The sequence below is a fragment of the Girardinichthys multiradiatus genome, chromosome 14 (assembly GCF_021462225.1).
Source record: "Girardinichthys multiradiatus isolate DD_20200921_A chromosome 14, DD_fGirMul_XY1, whole genome shotgun sequence".
Classification (NCBI taxonomy): domain Eukaryota; kingdom Metazoa; phylum Chordata; class Actinopteri; order Cyprinodontiformes; family Goodeidae; genus Girardinichthys; species Girardinichthys multiradiatus.
In genome coordinates, this window is record NC_061807.1 from 40,290,053 (window position 1) to 40,313,871 (window position 23,819).

The 23,819-nt window shown below is 40.5% G+C and overlaps 1 protein-coding gene across 7 annotated transcripts in view; it reads right to left on the reverse strand.

Moving 5' to 3' along the window:
- The window catches only part of nrxn2b (neurexin 2b), a 960,343-nt gene that overhangs the window by 703,310 nt on the left and 233,214 nt on the right, over positions 1-23,819 (reverse strand). For 5 of the 7 annotated variants that reach the window (XM_047385482.1, XM_047385483.1, XM_047385486.1 and 2 more), the window contains exon 4: positions 12,449-12,478. The exons of the other annotated variants lie outside the window; for them this stretch is intronic. In XM_047385482.1, coding sequence (XP_047241438.1) covers positions 12,449-12,478 — 30 coding nt within the window. The remainder of the gene's footprint in view (positions 1-12,448; positions 12,479-23,819) is intronic. 7 annotated transcript variants of the gene reach the window in all.

Consider the following 23,819-nt stretch of genomic DNA (forward strand, 5'->3'; position numbering starts at 1 on the left):
CCACGAACCAGTAACACAGATTCGTGGATGATTCAATCTTAACTGCTGCAATGTCGAATCCTTACTTTTTTCTTCTCCTTCCCCTTGAAAAAATCCAGGGAACCTCTCAAGATCATCACCAGTTTTTTTCATAGTAAATGTTACTTCAAAACTTTCAGTTGTTTTCTCAAACAATCCCAGCATGTGAGTCAAAGATATGTCATTGGTCTTTAGTGTGTCGCATTGCAAACTTGTATCATTATTTTGGAGGAAGCTGTTTATACGTTTGATAAGATCGGGTTGAATTTTCAAAGAAATGTATTTCAGGGAGGTTTTCAAGCAGCCTGCTCTTTGAATTCATTATTAGCTTTTTTCCATGTTGTAAAGCAAAATGTATCAGGTTCATACAGACCAGCTTATGACTGATGCTAAATACACAAATAATTTGATTTATTAAAGATATTTTTTTATTACTGTCTTTAAAGTCAGAACAATTTAAACAATTTGGGGAAGGCAAGATGACAACATACATTTGTAGGATTTTAATAGGTTAATTCACAATATTTATTAATTAATTATTCATTGAAAGTCCACCTCAAACTAAGCCTACTTCAAACACTAATCATTATGGTCAATACTGAACTCACAGTATTGAGTATTAGAGGTGCATTCACTGTAGTGACGAGTCGTCCCGTCCTCTTCCAACATGACCGCGCACAAAGCATGGTCCATAAAGACCATGTGGTGTGGATGAACTTAAATGGCCTGCCTGGAGATAGGATTAGATATTTCACCCCCCAAAACCGAGGCCAAGACTAAGCAAAAGTGATATGGATGGAGGACGAGGGTGGGGAGGAAATAATAAGAGCCTAACAGGCGAAGAAGGGGAAGGAGATAAATCTGGCCAAAGTCAAGGGAAAGGAAACATAAACTATTGAGTAAGAGATAAGCTGGGCCAAACGAGTGAAGGAGAAAGATGAAGCAGACTGGCTGGAGAGGGAATGAAATAAATTGCTATGGCTGGAACGCGCCTGATGAGGCGTGGATGGGACATGATAAACCTGACTAAGCCTGGCGGATGCAAATGTGGGCGGGCCCAACAGGCGAAGGAAGAAAATAAGTGATAGCTGATGAGGAGAAGGATGTAAACTTGGTAAACCTGACTATGCGGGCAGAGAGGAGGACTTGGTTGCGCCTGACGAACAATTAGAGGAAGCAAGGATAAGTTAAAACTAAAAAGGCCAACCGTCACTTGTTAACGCAAAAGCTCTACTAAGAGCTGATAGATCATCGAGCAGAGCACAGAATGGAAGTTTAGGCGGACATATGCAAAGAATGCTGAAGTCGTCCTTGTCCAACATCAGTCTATGACCTAACAAATGTTTATATATACTATGAATACAGGCAATAACAAGCAGTTTTGAGCCCTTTAGCATTGTCTGAAAAAGTCAAAATCATAAAACTATCAAAAGGGAAAATTGAATTATGAAATAAATTCCAAACTATAAGAATTGTTGCAACTAATAAACCAAACTGTTTTGACCAAAAACATTGTCTCAAATCTTAGTGACTAAGCATTTTAGTGACTACACTACTGAAATATAGATTTATTTAAATTTTGGTAAAATATATTCTATTCTAATATATTCACTCTCATTGTTAGTTGGTCATAAGCCCCTTTTCCATTGCTTGTAGAAAGCCCCAGGCGCGTCTTGATACAAATTTACCTGGGTAATTTTAGTTTCTCGGGGCCTTACTTTCATGGGTAAGAGGTCCTGGTCTGGAGTAGGTCTTTTCAAATTTCCCTGGGATTGTTACACAACCTCAGTCCCTTACTGTAAGCTGCACCAGCAGCGGCAGTAAATGCAGAGGTTAGCGTAAAAGTTTACCATATTTCTTCCATTAATTTGTTACACAGGGCTGCATGGCGCAGCTGATAGCACTGTTGCCTTTCAGCAAGAAGGTCCCGGGTTCGATTCCTGGCCGGGGGTCTTTCTGCATGGAGTTTGCATGTTCTCCCTGTGCATGCATGGGTTCTCACCGCGTACTCCGGCTTCCTCCCACAGTCCAAAGACATGCCTGTTAGGTTGTTTGGTCACTCTAAATTGCCCTTAGGTGTGTGAGTGTGTGCATGGTTGTTTGTGTGTTGCCCTGTGATGGACTGGCAATCTGTCCAGGGTGTACCCTGCCTCCTGCCCATAGACCGCTGGAGATAGGCACCAGCTTCCCCGTGACCCAATATGGAATAAGTGGTAGAAAATGACTGACTGAATTTGTCACATAAAATAGTTTTAAGAGATTTTTAAGAAAGAAAGCAGAGCTCAAAACTTTATCTGTGAAGTTACTTCATCAAGAATGAGCCTACTTTGAAATGTTCTTTCTGAGTTTTTGTAGCAGCAGAGCTCCCTTTACAGGCTGATCTGGCTGCTAAGCTAAGCTAACCTAACCAGATGGTTGTACTGGGACTTTCCCATTAACCGCTGCCTGATCTCAGCCTGGCACTCTGGGATTTCCTACTACCTGTTATTTGTTTGTGGCTGCTAAAAGTGGATAAAAGCGTTTAGTAGGTATGTGGTGTATAACTGCAAGTACTAGAATTTAAAATTAAATATTTTTCTCCAGGAATGTTTCACATTTGAAGGTAATGTAGGCATTAATTGTAAACTGTTACGCCACAGTTCTGTGATAAAAATATTTTAATGTAGTACTTTAAATTTGTACATAAAATATACAAATTTCCCTTAAACTGGATTTTCATTTAATCCCAATTTAGTGAACCACAGTTCCAGGTTTGGATGCAGTTTCCCAGAAGCTCCATGATCTTTTTAACTCTATTTTCCTGCAATCGTCTATCCAACTATCCATGCATCTTCTACTTTATATAAATATTTGCTTATGATTAGACAGTACTTTTGGACTGATTATCTGAGCGACTATGGCTCCGGTGGTAGGGGTTCATCCCATAACAGTTGGATTGCCGGATTGAACCTCTGCTCCATCCGTCTCAGTCATTGTGTCCTTGGGCAAGGTACTTTACCCGCCACCTGCCTTGTCTACCTCTGGTGGTCAGAGGGCTCGGTGGTGCCGATTGTATGGCAGCCTCACTTTTGTCAGTCTGCCCCAGGGCAGCTTTAGCTACAGTGTAGATCACCACTGTCAATGTGTGAATGAATGGATGGATGACTGACTGTAGAGCAAAGGGCTGTGGAGTCCTTGGACTTGATAAAGCACTTGATAAAGAGCTATAAGTGCAGGTCATTTACCATTTTATTCTAAAAAAATTATTTTTTACTAAAAAAAAAATTCTGTAGTTGTCTGATATAAAAGAAAAATAAGTGTGTTAATCACTGTTTAGTAGTTATTCGAAATGAATCGTACAGTTGGCCAGGTGCAGGTTGGTAAAAATTTTAATGTAAAATAATGATTTAATCCTTTCTTCCTATGGGTCTCTAGAGCTGCTCCTCATCTATCATTTATCAACTGAAACAAAAAAATATTTATTAGCTAATAGTCTTTTAAACAGAGCAATGGAGTATAATGCCATCTGCTGGACTAAAGGTGCAGTACAGTTTTCTTCACAACTTCCCCGTATGTCATTAGGCTAATTTAAATAAATGGTCCGTGGCATTTCTGAGCTATGGAAACAGAATGTACACAATTGCCTGAGATTCCTATTACTCGTTTAAAACAAATCCTGGGGCTTTCTGTGGAAAAGGGGCTATAGACTGTTTGAATTTCAGGAGGTTGATTATGTTAGTTGTGGTTCAGAAACCACCCAGTACCAAATCTTGTATATTAGATGGTTTTTATATCTTCCTTTAAATCCAAAGTGTTCCCAGGTAAATGTTTGCTAAACGCTGCTGCTGCTGGGTGCTGATTAATTTTCCCTTATTGCTTTTTCATACCCTTGGAGTTTCACCCAGTTATTTCTGGTTTCAAAAGGCCATGCATCACATCATACCCACCAGGGTGGGAGTGTGTCTGCTCCTCCTCTCGTTCTTCTGCAATCTCTGCCCGACCATACAATTCAAAACATGACCACCCTGAGTAAGTGGGGTTATCCTTCGTCAAGGGCGGATGGGAGGATCAAATGGGGGACATTACAAAATAAGGGCATATGTGCAAAGCAAATTAGGCCATAATTATAACATCACAAAAAACTGTGGTGACATTGTTTTTGAGATTGTTAGGAGCCAAAATTGAAACTGCTGCTTCCTTGTGTGACATCATTAAAAACTCAAAATAAATCAGTTAAGATACCAGCCAGAGAGCAGTTGTCCTTCACATGTCTAATTCATCCTTGGGTACATTTTGTAAAGTCCTGAATGTGCCACAACAATTATACTCAAGTCTAAACATCGTGGGAATGTCCAGTCATCAAATCTTTTAGGAAAAGAATGGGTTCTGAGTCCAAGAGATTAATGTATTTTGGTTCAAGCTGTGCGTATGTACAGCAGAGGAAAAGCAAAAGACCTTATTAAAATGCAGGCTGTAGCTGGTAAGAAAGTATCCTTATCCATTGTGAAATGAGTCTGGTGCCAACATGAGCTGAAAGGCAACTCAAAAGGAAGACCCCACCACTCCAAAAGCAACAAAAAAGAAAGATCATAGCCTACAATGTGGATTTAGACCATTTTACACCATTTATATCACAAGAAATGGGTGGATTTTCCAGCGAGAGTTTGGAAGAATTATGTTTAATGATGCACAAATTTTCTGAGCCAAGTCAAACTGTGACTAATGTATACTGAGAAAATGTATGTAACTTTTTGAGTCATAAAATAATGAAAACATTTAAAAATGTTCATCTTAATGCTCTGGCATTTACTAGATAAAACCAATTTAGTCAGAAAGGTTTATTCTGAATTAAGGGCCATTTAACTTTAACAGTAAATATGCAAATGCTTTGGGATTGACCCTTGTGTCTGTCTTTTGAGTTAATTTGTTGTGTATTTTAGTCCTACATCTGGGAGCTTGTGGATCTGTGTCCAGACGATGAACTAACACCAGTAATTATGGGGCAGTGTAGCGCATTATAGCAGACATGCGATTACCAAAAGGACAGAAGAAGAGGAAAAAATTCCAAAACAGCAGCACTAATCCATCAACATGCCACAATGTTTTTAATGGCGGCACAGCTCTCCTTTTATATTTCCTTATGATGATGGAAATTATTCCGATTTCTTCCAGTGCAGCTATTGTTTTAAATTTACCTCTGGTTTAAGAAGCTAACTCACAACTACCCTGTAGTGGATATACTGTTTAACATTGAAAGCATGGGGCCCAGATGTATTGATAACATTAGAATCAGGCAGAGCTTTTTATGTGCATAAAATGAAGCATAAATAGCCCTTTAATGTCAGACAGTGACAAAAAAAGTTTGTGTCTTGTTATACAGTGTAACTATATGGTTTCAGTTGTGTCTATTTACAGGTCTTTCTCAAAATATTAGCATATTGTGATAAAGTTAATTATTTTCCATAATGTAATGATGAAAATTTAACATTCATATATTTTAGATTCATTGCACACTAACTGAAATATTTCAGGTCTTTTATTGTCTTAATACGGATGATTTTGGCATACAGCTCATGAAAACCCAAAATTCCTATATCACAAAATTAGCATATTTCATCCGACCAATAAAAGAAAAGTGTTTTTAATACAAAAAACATCAACCTTCAAATAATCATGCACTCAATACTTGGTCGGGAATCCTTTGGCAGAAATGACTGCTTCAATGCGGCGTGGCATGGAAGCAATCAGCCTGTGGCACTGCTGAGGTCTTATGGAGGCCCAGGATGCTTCGATAGCAGCCTTTAGCTCAATCAGAGTGTTGGGTCTTGAGTCTCTCAACGTTCTCTTCACAATATCCCACAGATTCTCTATGGGGTTCAGGTCAGGAGAGTTGTCAGGCCAATTGAGCACAGTGATACCATGGTCAGTAAACCATTTACCAGTGGTTTTGGCACTGTGAGCAGGTTCCAAGTCGTGCTGAAAAATGAAATCTTCATCTGCATAAAGCTTTTCAGCAGATGGAAGCATGAAGTGCTCCAAAATCTCCTGATAGCTAGCTGCATTGACCCTGCCCTTGATAAAACACAGTGGACCAACACCAGCAGCTGACACGGCACCCCAGACCATCACTGACTGTGGGTACTTGACACTGGACTTCTGGCATTTTGGCATTTCCTTCTCCCAAGTCTTCCTCCAGACTCTGGCACCTTGATTTCCGAATGACATGCAGAATTTGCTTTCATCCGAAAAAAGTACTTTGGACCACTGAGCAACAGTCCAGTGCTGCTTCTCTGTAGCCCAGGTCAGGCGCTTCTGCCGCTGTTTCTGGTTCAAAAATGGCTTGACATGGGGAATGCGGCACCTGTAGCCCATTTTCTGCACACGCCTGTGCACGGTGGCTCTGGATGTTTCTACTCCAGACTCAGTCCACTGCTTCCGCAGGTCCCCCAAGGTCTGAAATCGGCCCTTCTCCACAATCTTCCTCAGGGTCCGGTCACCTCTTCTCGTTGTGCAGCGTTTTCTGCCACACTTTTTCCTTTCCACAGACTTCCCATTGAGGTGCCTTGATACAGCACTCTGGGAACAACCTATTCGTTCAGAAATTTCTTTCTGTGTCTTACCCTCTTGCTTGAGGGTGTCAATAGTGGCCTTCTGGACAGCATTCAGGTCGGCAGTCTTACCCAAGATTGGGGTTTTGAGTGGTGAACCAGGCTGGGAGTTTTAAAGGCCTCAGGAATCTTTTGCAGGTGTTTAGAGTTAACTCGTTGATTCAGATGATTAGGTTCATAGCTCGTTTAGAGACCCTTTTAATGATATGCTAATTTTGTGAGATAGGAATTTTGGGTTTTCATGAGCTGTATGCCACAATCATCCGTATTAAGACAATAAAAGACCTGAAATATTTCAGTTAGTGTGCAATGAATCTAAAATATATGAATGTTAAATTTTCATCATGACATTATGGAAAATAATGAACTTTGTCACAATATGCTAATATTTTGAGAAGGACCTGTATATGGAGCAAAACTCATCTGAGGGATCAGCTAGTGTTAGGTCAGAATTAACATATTCTAGGGAGATGAACTTTGACATTAATTCCTCTTATTGTTTGATTGACTGGGGCAAATCTTATAATAAACACAATGAGCCTTGGTTACTATTATGGAGTCCTTATAAAGTTAAGACATAAAAAAGAAGTGTTCTCATAAACAATAGTTAATATTATTTGTTGTATTTGACGAATTTCAGTGTTGCATTTTTAGTTTTGCATTTAAGGTCAAAATATACAATTTTACTTAAAAAAAAAAAATAATAATCACAGCGCAACCCTGCTTAAATTTGTTATCAAGGTAGTGGTGTTGTGTTTACCCATCTTTGTGAGTCTCTGTCATTCTTTGTCATCATGTCAATTTCCATTAAGAACTGCAATTTAAATATGTGTTTTAAATCTCTATGTTAGGATTGTGATACAGTAAAAGCCAGTTATTTTATTCAAGGTTATTATACTGTGAGAATCCTATACAAACTCATTAATCTATGCATTTGTTCATTATCTTCCATTTATCTTAGATTGGGTTGCTGAGGTAACAGATCAAGGGGGGAAACCCAGACATCCTTCTCTCCAGTGACATTTTCCAAATCATTTTGGTGGATCCCAAAACACTTCCAAGCCAGAAAGCATATGGAGCCACTTAAGAGGCATCTGGTTCCCCTCCTTATAAGCTATGCCCTGAAGATGTCGAAAGAGAGGCTTCAAGGAAAATTCTGATCAGATGCCCAAACACAACCTCTACTGATTCCTTTTGCTTCATAGAAGCAGTGGCTCTATTCTCAGCTCATCAAACATGAAGAAGTCCAGCCATTCTGAAGAGGAAACTCATTTTTGGCGCATGTATCCAGAATGTTGTTCTTTTGTTCATTGTTCGGAACATAAATAGACTGGTAAAATAGGAATTTAACTTGTTGGTCCAGGTCTTTCTTCACCACAACAGAACAGGAACACAAACAACCAAGGTGCTTGAACTATTGTACTTGAGAAATCAACAGACCCCTGACCAAGAGGGAGAAGTTCATTTTTCTCAGTTTTAGAATCTTAACCTTAGACTTGTGTATTGCGGTACATGATTAAAAATGTATAGATGGGGCATTGTTGCTTCCTATTTGACGGTATTTGTCCCTCATATTTAAATAAAAACTAACCATCTTGGGTATATATGGTATATATGAATTCTCAGAGTTTTGATGCTCAGGTAACAGAATTTTTCAATGAATCCAAAATGTTTTTGGTCGCCTGGCTTAGAGGGTGTTTAAATTTTGAATGCTAAAGTTTAAAATTGGTCTCCTTGAAAAACGGTTAAAGCCAAAACAGAGAAAGTATTTAGATTGCAGTAATAAAATAACCCATAAATATATTGTATATTCACTCAAACGTACTATTTTTGTCAGTCAGATTAAATCAATATCAAAAACATAAAACAAATGTAAATATAATGGGAAATCAGTGTGAAAGTAACAGTGACAAGAAGGAAGAATTTATAAAAAGTAAAGTAACTTTTTTCCTGCTTCATGTTGACAGGAGAGGTACCACTTTTCTATTTCAGTAAAGGTCAAAACATTCATTGCACATGTTCACTTTTCTCTTGTGAACTTTGCTTTAACACCGTTTTCAATAAGCACTGCTCGGTAAGATGCCAGAGGCTTAGAAAGTTCAGAAAATTAGAACACATCTGTTATGATTTGTGGGTGTTTTTGGGTTTTGTTGGTCTGTTTCACAGTTAAGGTTCTGAATCGTTCTTCTGTTTATCATTTTCCTGGTTATGCTTCAGTTTCATGTTTTTCTAGTTTCTGTTAGTTTGTATTCAAGAGTCTCTGTTTTGCTCCAGTCATGTTTTGTTCTTTCCTGTCTGTTAATCAACTTTATTGGGTTCACCTGCACCTAGTTAATCTGTCTTCTTGTTTCACCTGGTCACACTCCATAAATACACACCTGTTCTGTCATTCGGCACGGACAAATTTTTTAGATCATGTTTGGATCTTGTTGTCTCTATCATGCTCATGTCTTGTTTTTTGGATCATGCCATCCCTGCTTATCTCGCCTGCCTGTTTATTGTTTTGGCTCCTGCCTCCTCCTGTGAGAGAGTTTTTCTTTTTTGTTCATTACACCTTTTCACTTACCGTCATGCTGCCTGCTAGTGTGCATTCCGGGGTCCTCAATTTTGCAAGTCCTAACAGAATGTTTCCGCCAACCTCAGATCCCGCGGAGAAGCAGAAGATAAGCGCCTAGGATTGCTGGGTCCAGCGGCAGATGGGGCAGGCTATGAGACATCTGCCTGCAGATCTGGAGGTTCTGCCTTCTCTTTTGCTGCTGAAACAGATGGAGCGTGAGGCAGCCCAACGCCAGGATATCCATGAGGGCTGCTCTCCTCTGCTCCGACGCTCTCCACCTGCTCCTGCTTTGGCAGTCTAATCCACGTACTCTTCCGGCTGCAGAAGACGCAGGCGTGGAGCCGCTTCCAGCCCGTTAGCCGGCGAGGAGGAGTCTCCCATGTCCTCTGCTGAGACATCTGGAGCAGTGGTTTCTCTGCCAACTGACGTGAGGGCTGCAGCGAGTAATCCCGCATCTTCGTCTGCCACAGCACTGTCTCCCAGGCTCGCTGCAGCTCCGCCCATGCCGTCTTTGCTCACTCCAGCCCGGTATTTTGAGGCAACATCTGACGAGCTGGAGCAGAGTTTAAGGTTTTTTGCTCGCCAAATCAAGAGCTTCAGGATGACCAGTCTCCTGTATTCCTCTCCAGAGTTTATGGAGAAAATCATGCAGATGGAGGAGGATTACCGGACAGCTATTTAGGTTTTACTGCCGCCCACCTCCACCCTCGCCAGGACTCCAGGGAGCTGCTACTGAGCAGCCCACGTCAGGTCTCCTGAGTGCTGCCATTATTCAGCCCAAGTCTGTCTCAACCTCCTCCACACGCCGCAGAGGAAGTCGTAAGAGGGGCGCCTCGGCTCAAGTCATCGGGGGACCCGGCGACGTCTCGGCTCAATTCATCGAGGGTCTCGGCGATGGCTCAGCTTCTGCTAACGCCACTGAGGGTCTCGGTGATGCCTCAGCCTCTGCTCACGCCACTGAGGGTCTTGGCGACGCCTCAGCCTCTGCTCACACCACTGAGGGTCTCGGCGAAGCCTCAGCTTCTGCACACACCACTGAATGTCTCGGCGACGCCTCAGCCTCTACGCACGCCACTGAGAGTCTCGGCGACGCCTCAGCTTCTGTGCATGCCACTGAGGGTCTCGGCGATGCCTCAGCTTCCGCTCCTTGTCTGCAGGCCTTTCAGGGGTTCAGTGAGGAACTGGTCCTCGTTCTGGCCTCTGAACCTAGAGACAAGAGGTTCGAGGAGGAAGCACAGCCGTATGCTGTCTCTGAGGGGTTCAAGGTGCAGAGGGTCCCCCAGACGCTGCATCGGTTTCTGAGGGTTTGCCAGGCTCTGCTTCAGCCTCTGAGGGTTTGCCAGGCTCTGCTTCAGCCTCTGAGGGTTCGCCAGGCTCTGCTGCAGCCTCTGAGGGTTCACCAGTCCCTGCTTCTGAGGGTTCGCCAGGCCATGTTCCGGAGGAACCCGTGGGTGGGCTGCCTCCACGTCCTGGTCCTGAGCACCTCCTAGGTTTCCTCTGGGGGATGTTCATGGAACTGAAGCCTGATTCCTGGACACCGCCTGTCTCCAAGACTGGCTCCAAGCCTCCAGAATTCAGAGAGTGGTTCGAGGACGAACAGCCTCCCATCCAAGTTCGAGACGGGTTCGAGGATGGACCGCCTCTGCTTCCTTTGCCAGAAGGGTCCGTGGGTGGACTGCCTCCAACCATAGCTCCAGGGCCCACTGACTATGCCCCCGAGTTGACTTACTGTGCCCCCGAGCTGACTGACTTTGTTGCAGGCCTGACTGATGTTTTGCCTAAGGCGCCAGACTCCACGCCTGACTATGGGGCGCCAGACTCCACGCCTGACTCTAAGTTCCGAGGTTCCTCTACTCGGCGCGGCTGACCTCCTGACCGAGGGTCCTCTACTCTGCTCAGTCGGCCTCCTAATCAACCTGCAGATTCCCACTGCTGTCACCGGCCGCCCAGGTCTCGTTGTCTCTGCCGGTCTCCAGGTCTTCACCGCCGTCGTCGGCTGATCAGGCCTCTGAGTAGTGGATCCTGGACTCCTCTTGAACTTTGTGCTTGCTCGGGGCGACCTCCTCGTCGCCCACCTGAACTTTGTGTTTCTTGTTTTACCTGATCACACTCCATAAATACACACCTGTTCTGTCATTCGGTGCGGAAACATTTTCTGGATCATGCTCATGTCTAGTTGTCTCTATTATGCTCATGTCTTGTTTTTTGGATCATGCCTTGCCTGCTTATCTCGCCTGCCTGTTTATTGTTTTGGTTCCTGCCTCCACCTTTGAGTGAGTTTTTGTTCATTAAACCTTTTCACTTACCGTCATGCTGCCTGCTAGCGTGCATTCCGGGGTCCTCCATTTCGCAAGTCCTAACCACATCAGTGGAAGAAATTTGATCTACTCAAATTGCAGATTGTTCTGTCATTAAAGACTAATTCTGTCAACATGTAAAATTGACATCTGTGGCAAAAGGATATGATTTTTAGAGCAGACGATCTGTGCAATGTTGCAGACATTAAACAGCTGTTGTGTCACATGCATGTGTGGAACCAATACGTGCATAAGGTAAACAGTAAAAGCTGTGTTCATGTCAAAACATTTCCCATAAAACCAAAGTACAATCAAATCTGGTTACCGTAGCCTTTTAGACATTTACCATTGCCAAACAATGGGAATGTTAGCAGAGTGGTGAAGAGAAACTCTGCACATTCGACAACACTTTCACCTTGAAGTATTAGTGAATGGAAGCTTGAACACATTTTGCTGTTAAAACATTGACCAACAAACACATTTCCAATAGAATTAGAAGTTTCAGGTTATTTCCTTTAGTTTTTGATTAAGTCCAAGCAGAAGGGATAGCAGAAAAGTGTTACCTTCAGCCCCGAGGTCAGGTCGGTGGGGTCAAAGGTGGTCAGTGTTGAAGTCCAGGACGTGAGCCATAGGACAGGACAAAGGGTGGAACATACATTGGCGGAGGTCACAGAGAAGCACAAAGATATGGTAGCAGGGAGAGGTATGAGACACAGGAGCCACAATCAAAGAAAGGGAAAAAAAATGAAGGAGAGTTAAAGGGTAGTGATGAACAAAAGGACATGGATAGGAAGAAGATGAAAGGGATTAAACAGAAAAGAGGATTTGGGAGAAAAATGGAAGGATACACCACACAGGGAAGGTAAAAAGCAGAGGAGGAATTTGTGAGGCAGAACAGTGGCTTTAAACAGCTAGGAGTGTAGAGGCTGAGTCAATTCCTCTAAAAAAGGCAAAAAAAGAAAAAAAAAAAAAAAAGAATGAACCCATACCTTGGTCGTTTAACGTCAGGTGCGCCAGACCTTGAAAGGGAAAAAACAGAAAAAAGGAACACAAAGGAAGAAAGGAAGGTCATAAAAGGCACGGGAAGAAAAAAAGCATTGTCACAACGTTGGACTGCAGTTTGTGACAGACATCCTGGGGCAGACTTGGATGTCAGAGTTTAAACCAAATAAAAAAAACAAAAAAACAAGAAAGAGTGAAAGATAGAGAGATAGAGCGAATAACAACAGAAAACAAGCAAACACTTCTTGAGTGAGGTGTGAGGGGTTTAGGAAAAAAAAGCATTTTCATTTGGTGCAACCCCCGAAGGCTATTGCTCACACAAATGCTTTTTTTTTCCACTGGAGTATTTATGGAACACACAGAGAACTGTTTGGCAGAAAACGTTTCAATCTAATTCTTTATCTCCAGCACTTCTTGAATCATGTAACAAGAATCTGAGCTGTTTTACAAAAAACATACAGACCCTTTTAAAATCATTCATATCAACTGAACATTTCCACATTTGTCATATTACAACCATGTGTTTTGTCCTCATGTATCTTACTGACCAACACAAAGTTGTACATAATTGTCAAGTGAAAGGATAATAATTGATGGGTTTCATGTTTTGTTGGATAAATATAGCTGTCTTTCAAAGGTCACAGAGGTTTGTTAGATAATATTAGACAAACAGAATCATGAGGAACAAGGAACCCTGTTTTGGTCTGAAAAATAACACTGCACATTGGCCTGAACAAACCATCTCCACATGGACCTAAGATAGTGGCACTGTCATCCTATGGGGATATTTTTTATCAGCATAGGACAGAGGAGCTGGTCAGAGGTGATGGAAACATGGTAAAGATAAATACAGGGAATCCTGGAAGAAAACCTGTTAGAGATTGCAGATGACTTGAGACTACAGGTCCTTCTCAAAATATTAGCATATTGTGATAAAGTTAATTATTTTCCATAATGTCATGATGAAAATTTAACATTCATATATTTTAGATTCATTGCACACTAACTGAAATATTTCAGGTCTTTTATTGTCTTAATACGGATGATTTTGGCATACAGCTCATGAAAACCCAAAATTCCTATCTCACAAAATTAGCATATCATTAAAAGGGTCTCTAAACGAGCTATGAACCTAATCATCTGAATCAACGAGTTAACTCTAAACACCTGCAAAAGATTCCTGAGGCCTTTAAAACTCCCAGCCTGGTTCATCACTCAAAACCCCAATCATAGGTAAGACTGCCGACCTGACTGCTGTCCAGAAGGCCACTATTGACACCCTCAAGCAAGAGGGTAAGACACAGAAAGAAATTTCTGAACGAATAGGCTGTTCCCAGAGTGCTGTATCAAGGCACCTCTGTGGGAAGGAAAAAGTGTGGCAGAAAACGCTGCACAACGAGAAGAGGTGACCGGACCCTGAGGAAGATTGTGGAGAAGGGCCGATTCCAGACCTTGGGGGACCTGCGGAAGCAGTGGACTGAATCTGGAGTAGAAACATCCAGAGCCACCGTGCACAGGCGTGTGCGGGAAATGGGCTACAGGTGCCGCCTTCCCCAGGTCAAGCCACTTTTGAACCAGAAACAGCGGCAGAAGCGCCTGACCTGGGCTACAGAGAAGCAGCACTGGACTGTTGCTCAGTGGTCCAAAGTACTTTTTTCGGATGAAAGCAAATTCTGCATGTCATTCGGAAATCAAGGTGCCAGAGTCTGGAGGAAGACTGGGGAGAAGGAAATGCCAAAATGCCAGAAGTCCAGTGTCAAGTACCCACAGTCAGTGATGGTGTGGGGTGCTGTGTCAGCTGCTGGTGTTGATCCACTGTGTTGTATCAAGGGCAGGGTCAATGCAGCTAGCTATCAGGAGATTTTGGAGCACTTCATGCTTCCATCTGCTGAAAAGCTTTATGGAGATGAAGATTTCATTTTTCAGCACGACCTGGCACCTGCTCACAGTGCCAAAACCACTGGTAAATGGTTTACTGACCATGGTATCACTGTGCTCAATTGGCCTGCCAACTCTCCTGACCTGAACCCCATAGAGAATCTGTGGGATATTGTGAAGAGAACGTTGAGAGACTCAAGACCCAACACTCTGGATGAGCTAAAGGCCGCTATCGAAGCATCCTGGGCCTCCATAAGACCTCAGCAGTGCCACAGGCTGATTGCCTCCATGCCACGCCGCATTGAAGCAGTCATTTCTGCCAAAGGATTCCCGACCAAGTATTGAGTGCATAACTGTACATGATTATTTGAAGGTTGACGTTTTTTGTATTAAAAACACTTTTCTTTTATTGGTCGGATGAAATATGCTAATTTTGTGAGATAGGAATTTTGGGTTTTCATGAGCTGTATGCCACAATCATCCGTATTAAGACAATAAAAGACCTGAAATATTTCAGTTAGTGTGCAATGAATCTAAAATATATGAATGTTAAATTTTCATCATGACATTATGGAAAATAATTAACTTCATCACAATATGCTAATATTTTGAGAAGGACCTGTATGTAAGAGGTTCACCTTCTAGCAGGACAATGACCCTAAACACAAAGCCTGAGCTACAATTAAGTGGTTTAGCTCAAACCATATTCATGTCTTAGAAGGGCCCAATCAATGTACAGAACTAAATCCAATTGGCAGACTAGCAAAAAAATGAAAGCAATCATTCAAAGACAACTTCTATCCAATTTCAGTGAGTTTAAGCTGTTTGGAGAGAGGTGACCAACTATTTAATATGTATATATTTTTTGTGTAAGCGAGCAGAGACATTGAAAGATCTTTCAGTTGTTATTTCAGTATAAGATGGATTTACAAAGTATTGACATATGCTGAATACAAATTCAAACCAAACTATCATTCATAATTTTCCTTCTACAATTATGTACTACCTTCTGTTGGTCTATCAAACAGGATCCCAATGAAAGACTTTGAAGCATGTTCCTAAAACATTGCAATATGTGAAAATGTTTAAAGGGTACTGAAGAATTTTGTGAGGCACTCTACAGCTTGAAACAGCACTAAATAGATAAAACAGTATCAGCACAATTGCAGCATCACAACGGTCATTTATAACCTCCTCTCACTAGCTACGTTGCAGAGATCCTGTTAAATATGCAGCAACATAAAAAAAAAAAAGATATATTTTTAATGACCCTTTGCTTGTGGTCACAACCAGCCAAATATATTGGAGAATAAAGCCCAAACCACAGAGAAAACATCTTCGAAACTACACAGCACCATACAGAGAAACACCGATCTTTAACTAGATAAAAAGATAGAAGAACAATGCTGGCTTTTAAAAACTTTGCTGCTTGACATTTTCGCTCCTGCTTCTGATTGTAAAGTATTTAACTGTCTATATTTATGTCAATAAATTCATACAAATTCCTTAAACACCAACATTAATTGCCAAAGTGATGCCTACAACATGTGTGCTCTCTCTCGTATATATATATATATATATATATATATATATATATAGTTTATCACAAATAAACATGCCTGAAGTGAAAGGTATACTACATCAACTTAGCTAACAACATTCATAAACTCCACACATACAGCATCATGTTTCTGTGAAAAGATTCCTTACAGAAAACACTTTGAGGAGGAGAAAATTAAACCCTATGGCCTAGCACATTCCTAACTAAAAGAAATTGGATTTATCCTCCAGCAACAGCAGGATATAAATCGGCATTATGTGTCACAAGACTGAAAAGGTCAAATCTTTTCAAGTCAGCCTGTCTTTCAGTGATCGATACCAGCTCAAACACAAAGCTTCAGGCACTCCGAGCAAACAATCGAATGTCAGCAACAATTCAGCCTCAACAGCAGTGTTTTAGCACTGTACGAAAAAGAAAACCATAACTTTCAAACACAAACAGGAGCCATGCAAACAGAAAGCCACAGCTACAGGTTATCTAAAAGACAATTCATGTTTTTATGTATTACAGCCTTTTTTTAATGTTGATTAGCCTATTGAGCGATGATATGTTGCCAAGCAGACTAGTGAAAGATTAGTTATAGATCCACTGCTTTTACACTTAGCCTTTTAAGTCAATGATGTGCTAAAATTCTGATGATAATATAGCAGTTGTAAAAAAAAAAAAAAAAACACTTTAAAGAATAAATGATGATTCAAAAGAAGTTTAGCTTTCCTGCACAGTGAATGTATTCAAAAGTCGGACATGCGCAGACCCACATTTAGGCCGGTGACTAACTGACTTGAAGGTTGACAAAGTTATTCTAAACATTAACTGCATGGATTTATATCATTACAGAAACCAGAATACATTGACTATGTTTATAACATTCTAATATTGCTAACTCATGGCCACCCATAACCTAGCAAATCAGACTAAAAGCATTTAAAGTGCAACTAAACTTGATGTAAAAGCATAAATCCGCCCCCAGACAAATTTTGAAAAATGCCACCAAAGTGGGCGGTGCCAAGAGACACTGGGAGGCATGGCCAAGTGTGGGAATGAGCGTAGGGGTTTGAGCAGGCTGTGGTGTGGAGGACAAGGGAAAAAGACAGCTAGCTTAATTTGACATATTGAAACATGGAGAGTGACCAGAGCGACGTTGGTAGTTTTGCCATGGATAGATCTATTAAAGGGCAGAATTTTTTGCCCCTGTTACCAGAGGTTAAGTGAGGTTTTTGGAGCCCAGCGGGCCTGAGCCTTATCAGTTCGAGTCTCTGGCTCAAGGTATTGACTCAACGATGCCTGAAGCAGGCACTGCTGAGGCAATGGAAGACAGAACGGGGCGTCTGAGTGAGATGGTTTTCTACCCTAACTGTGACGTAGACATGAACCAAGCTGTACCATTTGAACCAATAGAAAAAAAATCAACTGTAGTAGACACCGTTCAACCCAGAGAGGGCAGCACTTAGCTGAGTTTAGGACAAATATTCCAGAATTAAACAATGTTACATGAAAATGTAAAAAAAAATGCATAGTAACAAAGATAGCACCCTTAAGGCCCAACTTACACAGTTTATCTGCAAAAAAAACAAACTTATTTGGGGGTTTAGTTACTCTTCAAATGAGTAGAAGCTATCCCATTTGTTCTTTCTATAACACAGCCTGTAATCCAGGGTGGAGGAAATGTACAGGCAGAGTGCTTTGTTTATCCAGCAGAGGTCCAATTTCTGCCAGCCCATTGCTTAAAGACCAATCATTCTCACTATGGCACTTTCTGGTTTTGTTCCCCTGCTCATAATCCATTAAGGAGATAAGGCTAAGGCTCCTGCAATGAAACAGAATGTTGCTGTCGCTGCATACAAATCACTCAAATATGACACCATTCCCCGTGTCCTCTCATTCCAGCCTCACATGCTCAAGCAGCCAAAAAGCAGCAGAACAATTTTCTAAATACATTTTTATAAAAAAAAAAAAAAAAACTAAAGATGAGAAGCATAGAAAAATATCAGAGAGAGAGTAGAGAAAAAAGTGCTAGAGCAGCAAGTTGTTAAATGGCCATTAAAGGTGTGCACCAATCAGGGATCACAATTTGACCAATACAGGTCCTTCTCAAAAAATTAGCATATTGTGATCAAGTTAATTATTTTCCATAATGTCATGATGAAAATGTAACCATCATATATTTTAGATTCATTGCACACTAACTGAAATATTTCAGGTCTTTTATTGTCTTAATACGGATGATTTTGTCATACAGCTCATGAAAACCCAAAATTCCTATCTCACAAAATTAGCATATCATTAAAAGGGTCTCTAAACGAGCTATGAACCTAATCATCTGAATCAACGAGTTAACTCTAAACACCTGCAAAAGATTCCTGAGGCCTTTAAAACTCCCAGCCTGGTTCATCACTCAAAACCCCAATCATGGGTAAGACTGCCGACCTGACTGCTGTCCAGAAGGCCACTATTGACACCCTCAAGCAAGAGGGTAAGACACAGAAAGACATTTCTGAACGAATAGGCTGTTCCCAGAGTGCTGTATCAAGGCACCTCGGTGGGAAGTCTGTGGGAAGGAAAAAGTGTGGCAGAAAACGCTGCACAACGAGAAGAGGTGACCGGACCCTGAGGAAGATTGTGGAGAAGGGACGATTCCAGACCTTGGGGGACCTGCGGAAGCAGTGGACTGAGTCTGGAGTAGAAACATCCAGAGCCACCGTGCACAGGCGTGTGCAGGAAATGGGCTACAGGTGCCGCATTCCCCAGTCCTGGGCTACAGAGAAGCAGCACTGGACTGTTGCTCAGTGGTCCAAAGTACTTTTTTCGGATGAAAGCAAATTCTGCATGTCATTCGGAAATCAAGGTGCCAGAGTCTGGAGGAAGACTGGGGAGAAGGAAATGCCAAAATGCCAGAAGTCCAGTGTCAAGTACCCACAGTCAGTGATGGTCTGGGGTGCCGTGTCAGCTGCTGGTGTTGGTCCACTGTGTTTTATCAAGGGCAGGGTCAATGCAGCTAGCTATCAGGAGATTTTGGAGCACTTCATGCTTCCATCTGCTGAAAAGCTTTATGGAGATGAAGATTTCCTTTTTCAGCACGACCAGGCACCTGCTCACAGTGCCAAAACCACTGGTAAATGGTTTACTGACCATGGTATCACTGTGCTCAATTGGCCTGCCAACTCTCCTGACCTGAACCCCATAGAGAATCTGTGGGATATTGTGAAGAGAACGTTGAGAGACTCAAGACCCAACACTCTGGATGAGCTAAAGGCCGCTATCGAAGCATCCTGGGCCTCCATAAGAACTCAGCAGTGCCACAGGCTGATTGCCTCCATGCCATGCCGCATTGAAGCAGTCACTTCTGCAAAAGGATTCCTGACCAAGTATTGAGTGCATAACTGTACATGATTATTTGAAGGTTGACGTTTTTTGTATTAAAAACACTTTTCTTTTATTGATCGGATGAAATATGCTAATTTTGTGAGATAGGAATTTTGGGTTTTCATGAGCTGTATGCCAAAATCATCCATATTAAGACAATAAAAGACCTGAAATATTTCAGTTAGTGTGCAATGAATCTAAAATATATGAATGTTAAATTTTCATCATTACATTATAGAAAATAATGAACTTTATCACAATATGCTAATTTTTTGAGAAGGACCTGTATGCTAATCTCCTTCATGGCACATTAGTCAGTAGAATATGTGAGGCAACAAGTAAACGTTTAGGAGAAGCAAAAGAAAGAATGCAATATTAAGGGTTTGAATGAGTAGAGCATTTCTAAATCATCAGATTGTGAGGCATTCAAAGGCTACATTGGTTAGTATCTATCATAAGTGATCCAAGGAAGGCACCGTGATGAACCAGGCTCATGAGCAGCCAAGACGCACTCAAGTACTTAGAGAGCAAAGGTTGGCTGATATGGACCTCTATGCAGATCTCACAGATCAGCCTCTAAGAATGCCAACAACGGGCATCTGTTCATTAGAAAATGTACCATGGAGCAATAGAGTATAGGTACCCTGGTCTGATGAATCATATTTTCATTTTAATCACATTGATGGCTTAGTGCGTGTGCATCGCTTACCTCGGGAACTCATGGTAACAGGATGCATAATTTAAGAAGTAGGCAATATTGGTGTCAGACACTTCAATATACCTTCAGGGGTCTAATGGAGTCCATGCTGCAATGGGTCAGGACTGTTTTGACATCAAAAAGGGGACTGCCACACTCCTAGACATGTGGTCATTATGTTATGTCTGATTGGTGCATATTCACACATTCAAATCAACACTTATTTTATGTTGTATCAGCACGTCAACAGATTGAATTAACATTTACATTGCTGCAGACCATTTCCCCTGTCCTGAAATAAGCATTCCATGATGGCCTGTTACTTTTACAAATCTCAGTTCATGCTAAGAAAAAAAGAAAGAATGACATGGAATGCAAAGCTTTTTATTATATATGGCCCTAAATATTTATTTATAGAAGTTAAAGTGGTGAGAGTCAGACTTGTTCTGACTCTCACCACTCTGAGTTGTCTTTGTAGATTTGAATTGCACACAATCTGGCCAGATTGTGTGCAGCTAAATAAAGCAGTTTGTGCCACTTAAACATTTATGGTGTCATTGTCTGGCAATCCACTTTTCTGACACAGTTTTGTTTCAGCTTCATTTCTATTCATTCCCTGGTGTTCAAATCACTTTCAAATGTTATGTTTGCAACTAGGTGACAATGTTTTAGTAAACTCTAAATATAAAAATGTAATGGGAAAAAAGATTTTTGATAATTCTGAATCAAAAATAAAAAAAAACAGAATTATTGTTGTTGCCAATTTTGCCCTCTTCCAGCCTTGAATAATACCCACCAAAACAATTCCAATGTTGAATGGAGTAAAAAAATAAAATAAAAAAAATAAAAAATAAAATATATATATATATATATATATATATATCACCTGTTTTTTTGTCTTGCAAAATAAAGATATAAAAAGACCTAAATTGCCAAATCTGGTATAGGAGGTAAAAAAAAAAAAACAAATTGCTGCATTTGGTGAGGACTGAAGTCAACAAGTTTTCCTACATACAGTTATGCCTCATTGGTATATATTCATAAAAAAATCCCCAAGACAAGAACAAGCCACATTCACACCAACATACACTGCACATATCTTCTGTGTTGTATTTGCACAGGCAACCGATGCCAGACTCTTCCTTACAATGTTCACCATCAGCAGCTCTACAAGAAAAAAGGCAGCCTGATTGAACATTTACATCAATTATTTTTCAAACACATTTAAAATCCAATCACAAGGAAATGATCTTTAGGACTTTATCAATATTGAAGAGGGAATCAAACTGCTGTGGCAACAAGTAGCACTGCTCCGTACAGCCTGGGAACATGATGAAATCAAAGCTATTGCTCCCCCACCTTCTTTATATCTGAGTATAGATTATATTGTTAATCGAGTGGTGAGTACAGATGGGAGTGTCAAATGGAACGGGGGATGTCTGGAGAGCTTGACTGGCTGGTTATGATTGAGTGACAGATGGGTCCAGTCATAATTCTGTCATTAGAAGAAGACATGGTTGTGTTTAACTGGCTCTCTCCTTTCACTCTCTGTTTACCACCTTTATTGTTCACCTTATCCATCTTCACCTCTACATATGCAGTTCTACATTAGTCTGCAGCAGCAACCACTTATTTTTTTCTCCATTCTCATCTGCCAGTATTTAACGCTCCTTAGTTATTGTAATCGTTCTTTTAACCATTGGCTGTTCAGAAACAGATCTCTTGCCACAACAGTAGATGATATCTTATAACTGCACAGATTTAAATAAATGAAACTGTATGAAATGAAACGTTTAAATAATGATTTTGTTTTGTAAGCAGTGTAGCAGATTAACAGCATCCATCCTGAAAACCCGTTAAACATTAACTCATTACAGCCCTTCTCCCATTTTTATAGATGTTATGCTCCATCTTCCCAGACACACTTACACACATGAGCAGATGTGTAGGGTCAAAGAAAAATAAAAAAACAAATGTGTTCTAATCTAACTCTGCATTCCTCGTTTCTTGACTGAACACACAAACCAAATCCCCAGTACATGCTCACCTTGAAGACGCCCCCCACCGGCATTCACATGGCATATTAAACGGCATAAGTTTCCAAAGACTGACACCAACATCTGGCCCCTGACGTGTACATATGTCCTCCTTGAAAACATATTGAGACAAAGCTAATTTTTTGCTGATTGCAAAATGCATTTGACAACAGCTGTTCAAATCTACTTTTGAAGAGGATTTCTTTGATAGTTTCTGTGGCAACAAGTATAATCAAAACTGCTGCAGCAGCAAGAAATTTGATTTAAAGTTCAGCATATGGGACACCCCTACTTGCAGACCAACATGAGACAATTTAACTGATGTTATGGCTTTTATTAGACCTGGACCAATTTTAAGTTAAACCATGTGATAAGTGTTTTATCTCGGATTGCCAAGAGGTGCAGGCGTGCTACTGAGTGCTTAAAAATAACACTGTGCTATAGCTTTAATGTTGTTCTTATTGAATGTGAACATTAATCATTTCATTGGTGTGATCTATAATGTATGACCTTTAAGCAACTAAATATTAAAAAATGTGGCAGACTTCAGAAGGCTTTAATAATTCACTGTGAGTGCCAATTTTATGAGAAAAAGAGAGGTGTGATGAGCTGAAGGCTACAACCACGTCTGTAACATAAATTCCACATATTTCAGTGATTTTATTATTAATATTAATAGAGATCACCCTGTGAAACCGGGGGAGGGCTTGAGATAAAGCAGTGTATTTATTATATATATATATATATTATTATATATATTAACTGGAAAACAAGAGATTTTATGACTGGTCAATGGTCACAATAAACCAAATAGCAATGAGAAGAAAAAGCAACTTTAATTTTCAACAGGGTGTCATTACCACAGAAAATACTTAGTACCACTTTTAATACTGCATGGACCATAAATGATGAATCAAGAGGAATTATTTTTATTAATAAATTGCTCTAGATCAACTTTTTTCCAACTCTGGTTTTCCTACATGAAAAATTTAAAAGTAGCAATAAAAATTTAGATCAACTTAAATTAACAAAATTTGAAATGGAAGCAGTGATTAATGAAAAAGTCAAAGATCTGAACGATTTAGAAGAGGCAAAAAGCAATCCATTTCAAATATGTAAAGATTATCACTGCATTCAACATTAATGCCATTATAACGGAATAACTCATAATTAGGTGTTACATTTTGACTAAAGTTACTTGGTTGTCGCATAAAACCGCCCCCAAATCGAGAGCAGAAGACATTGTTTTTAAGTCAAATAATATTTTGTGGTGTACCTTTAAACTGTCTGAGCTCTTCATGTCCAACTGAATTAAGATTGTCATAGGCCAGTGACTGACTGACGTGAAGGTTGACAAAGTTATCCTAAACATTAAATGCATAGATTTATATTATTACTTTATGTGTCACAAGACTACCAGCTAATTCCATGTATAATTCACATTAGAAACTTGCCTCCACAGTGTTACAAGTGGATCTGTTTGCACATTTAATTTGGAGTTTTGAAAAAAAACACCAGCGGGGTTCAGACAACAGAACATTTGGTGGTGTTAAGAATTGAACCAAAGGAATTCATTTTCTATTTACCTTACAGCAAATATTCTTTATATTTCATCGTGTAGTTTAACTGGACTGGCTAGACCCACAGCACATCATAAAAAAAAATATCTTCTAGGATTGCTCTTCCTGTTTCTGATTCTTCTTAATTCTTCAAAAACTGGAAAGCAGGAGTGTATTGATCCCAGTACATGTGTGTGAAGTCTAAGGCTCAGATTTCTATTGTATATTCCTGAAGCTTATTGAATTTTAAAAAAGATACTCCCT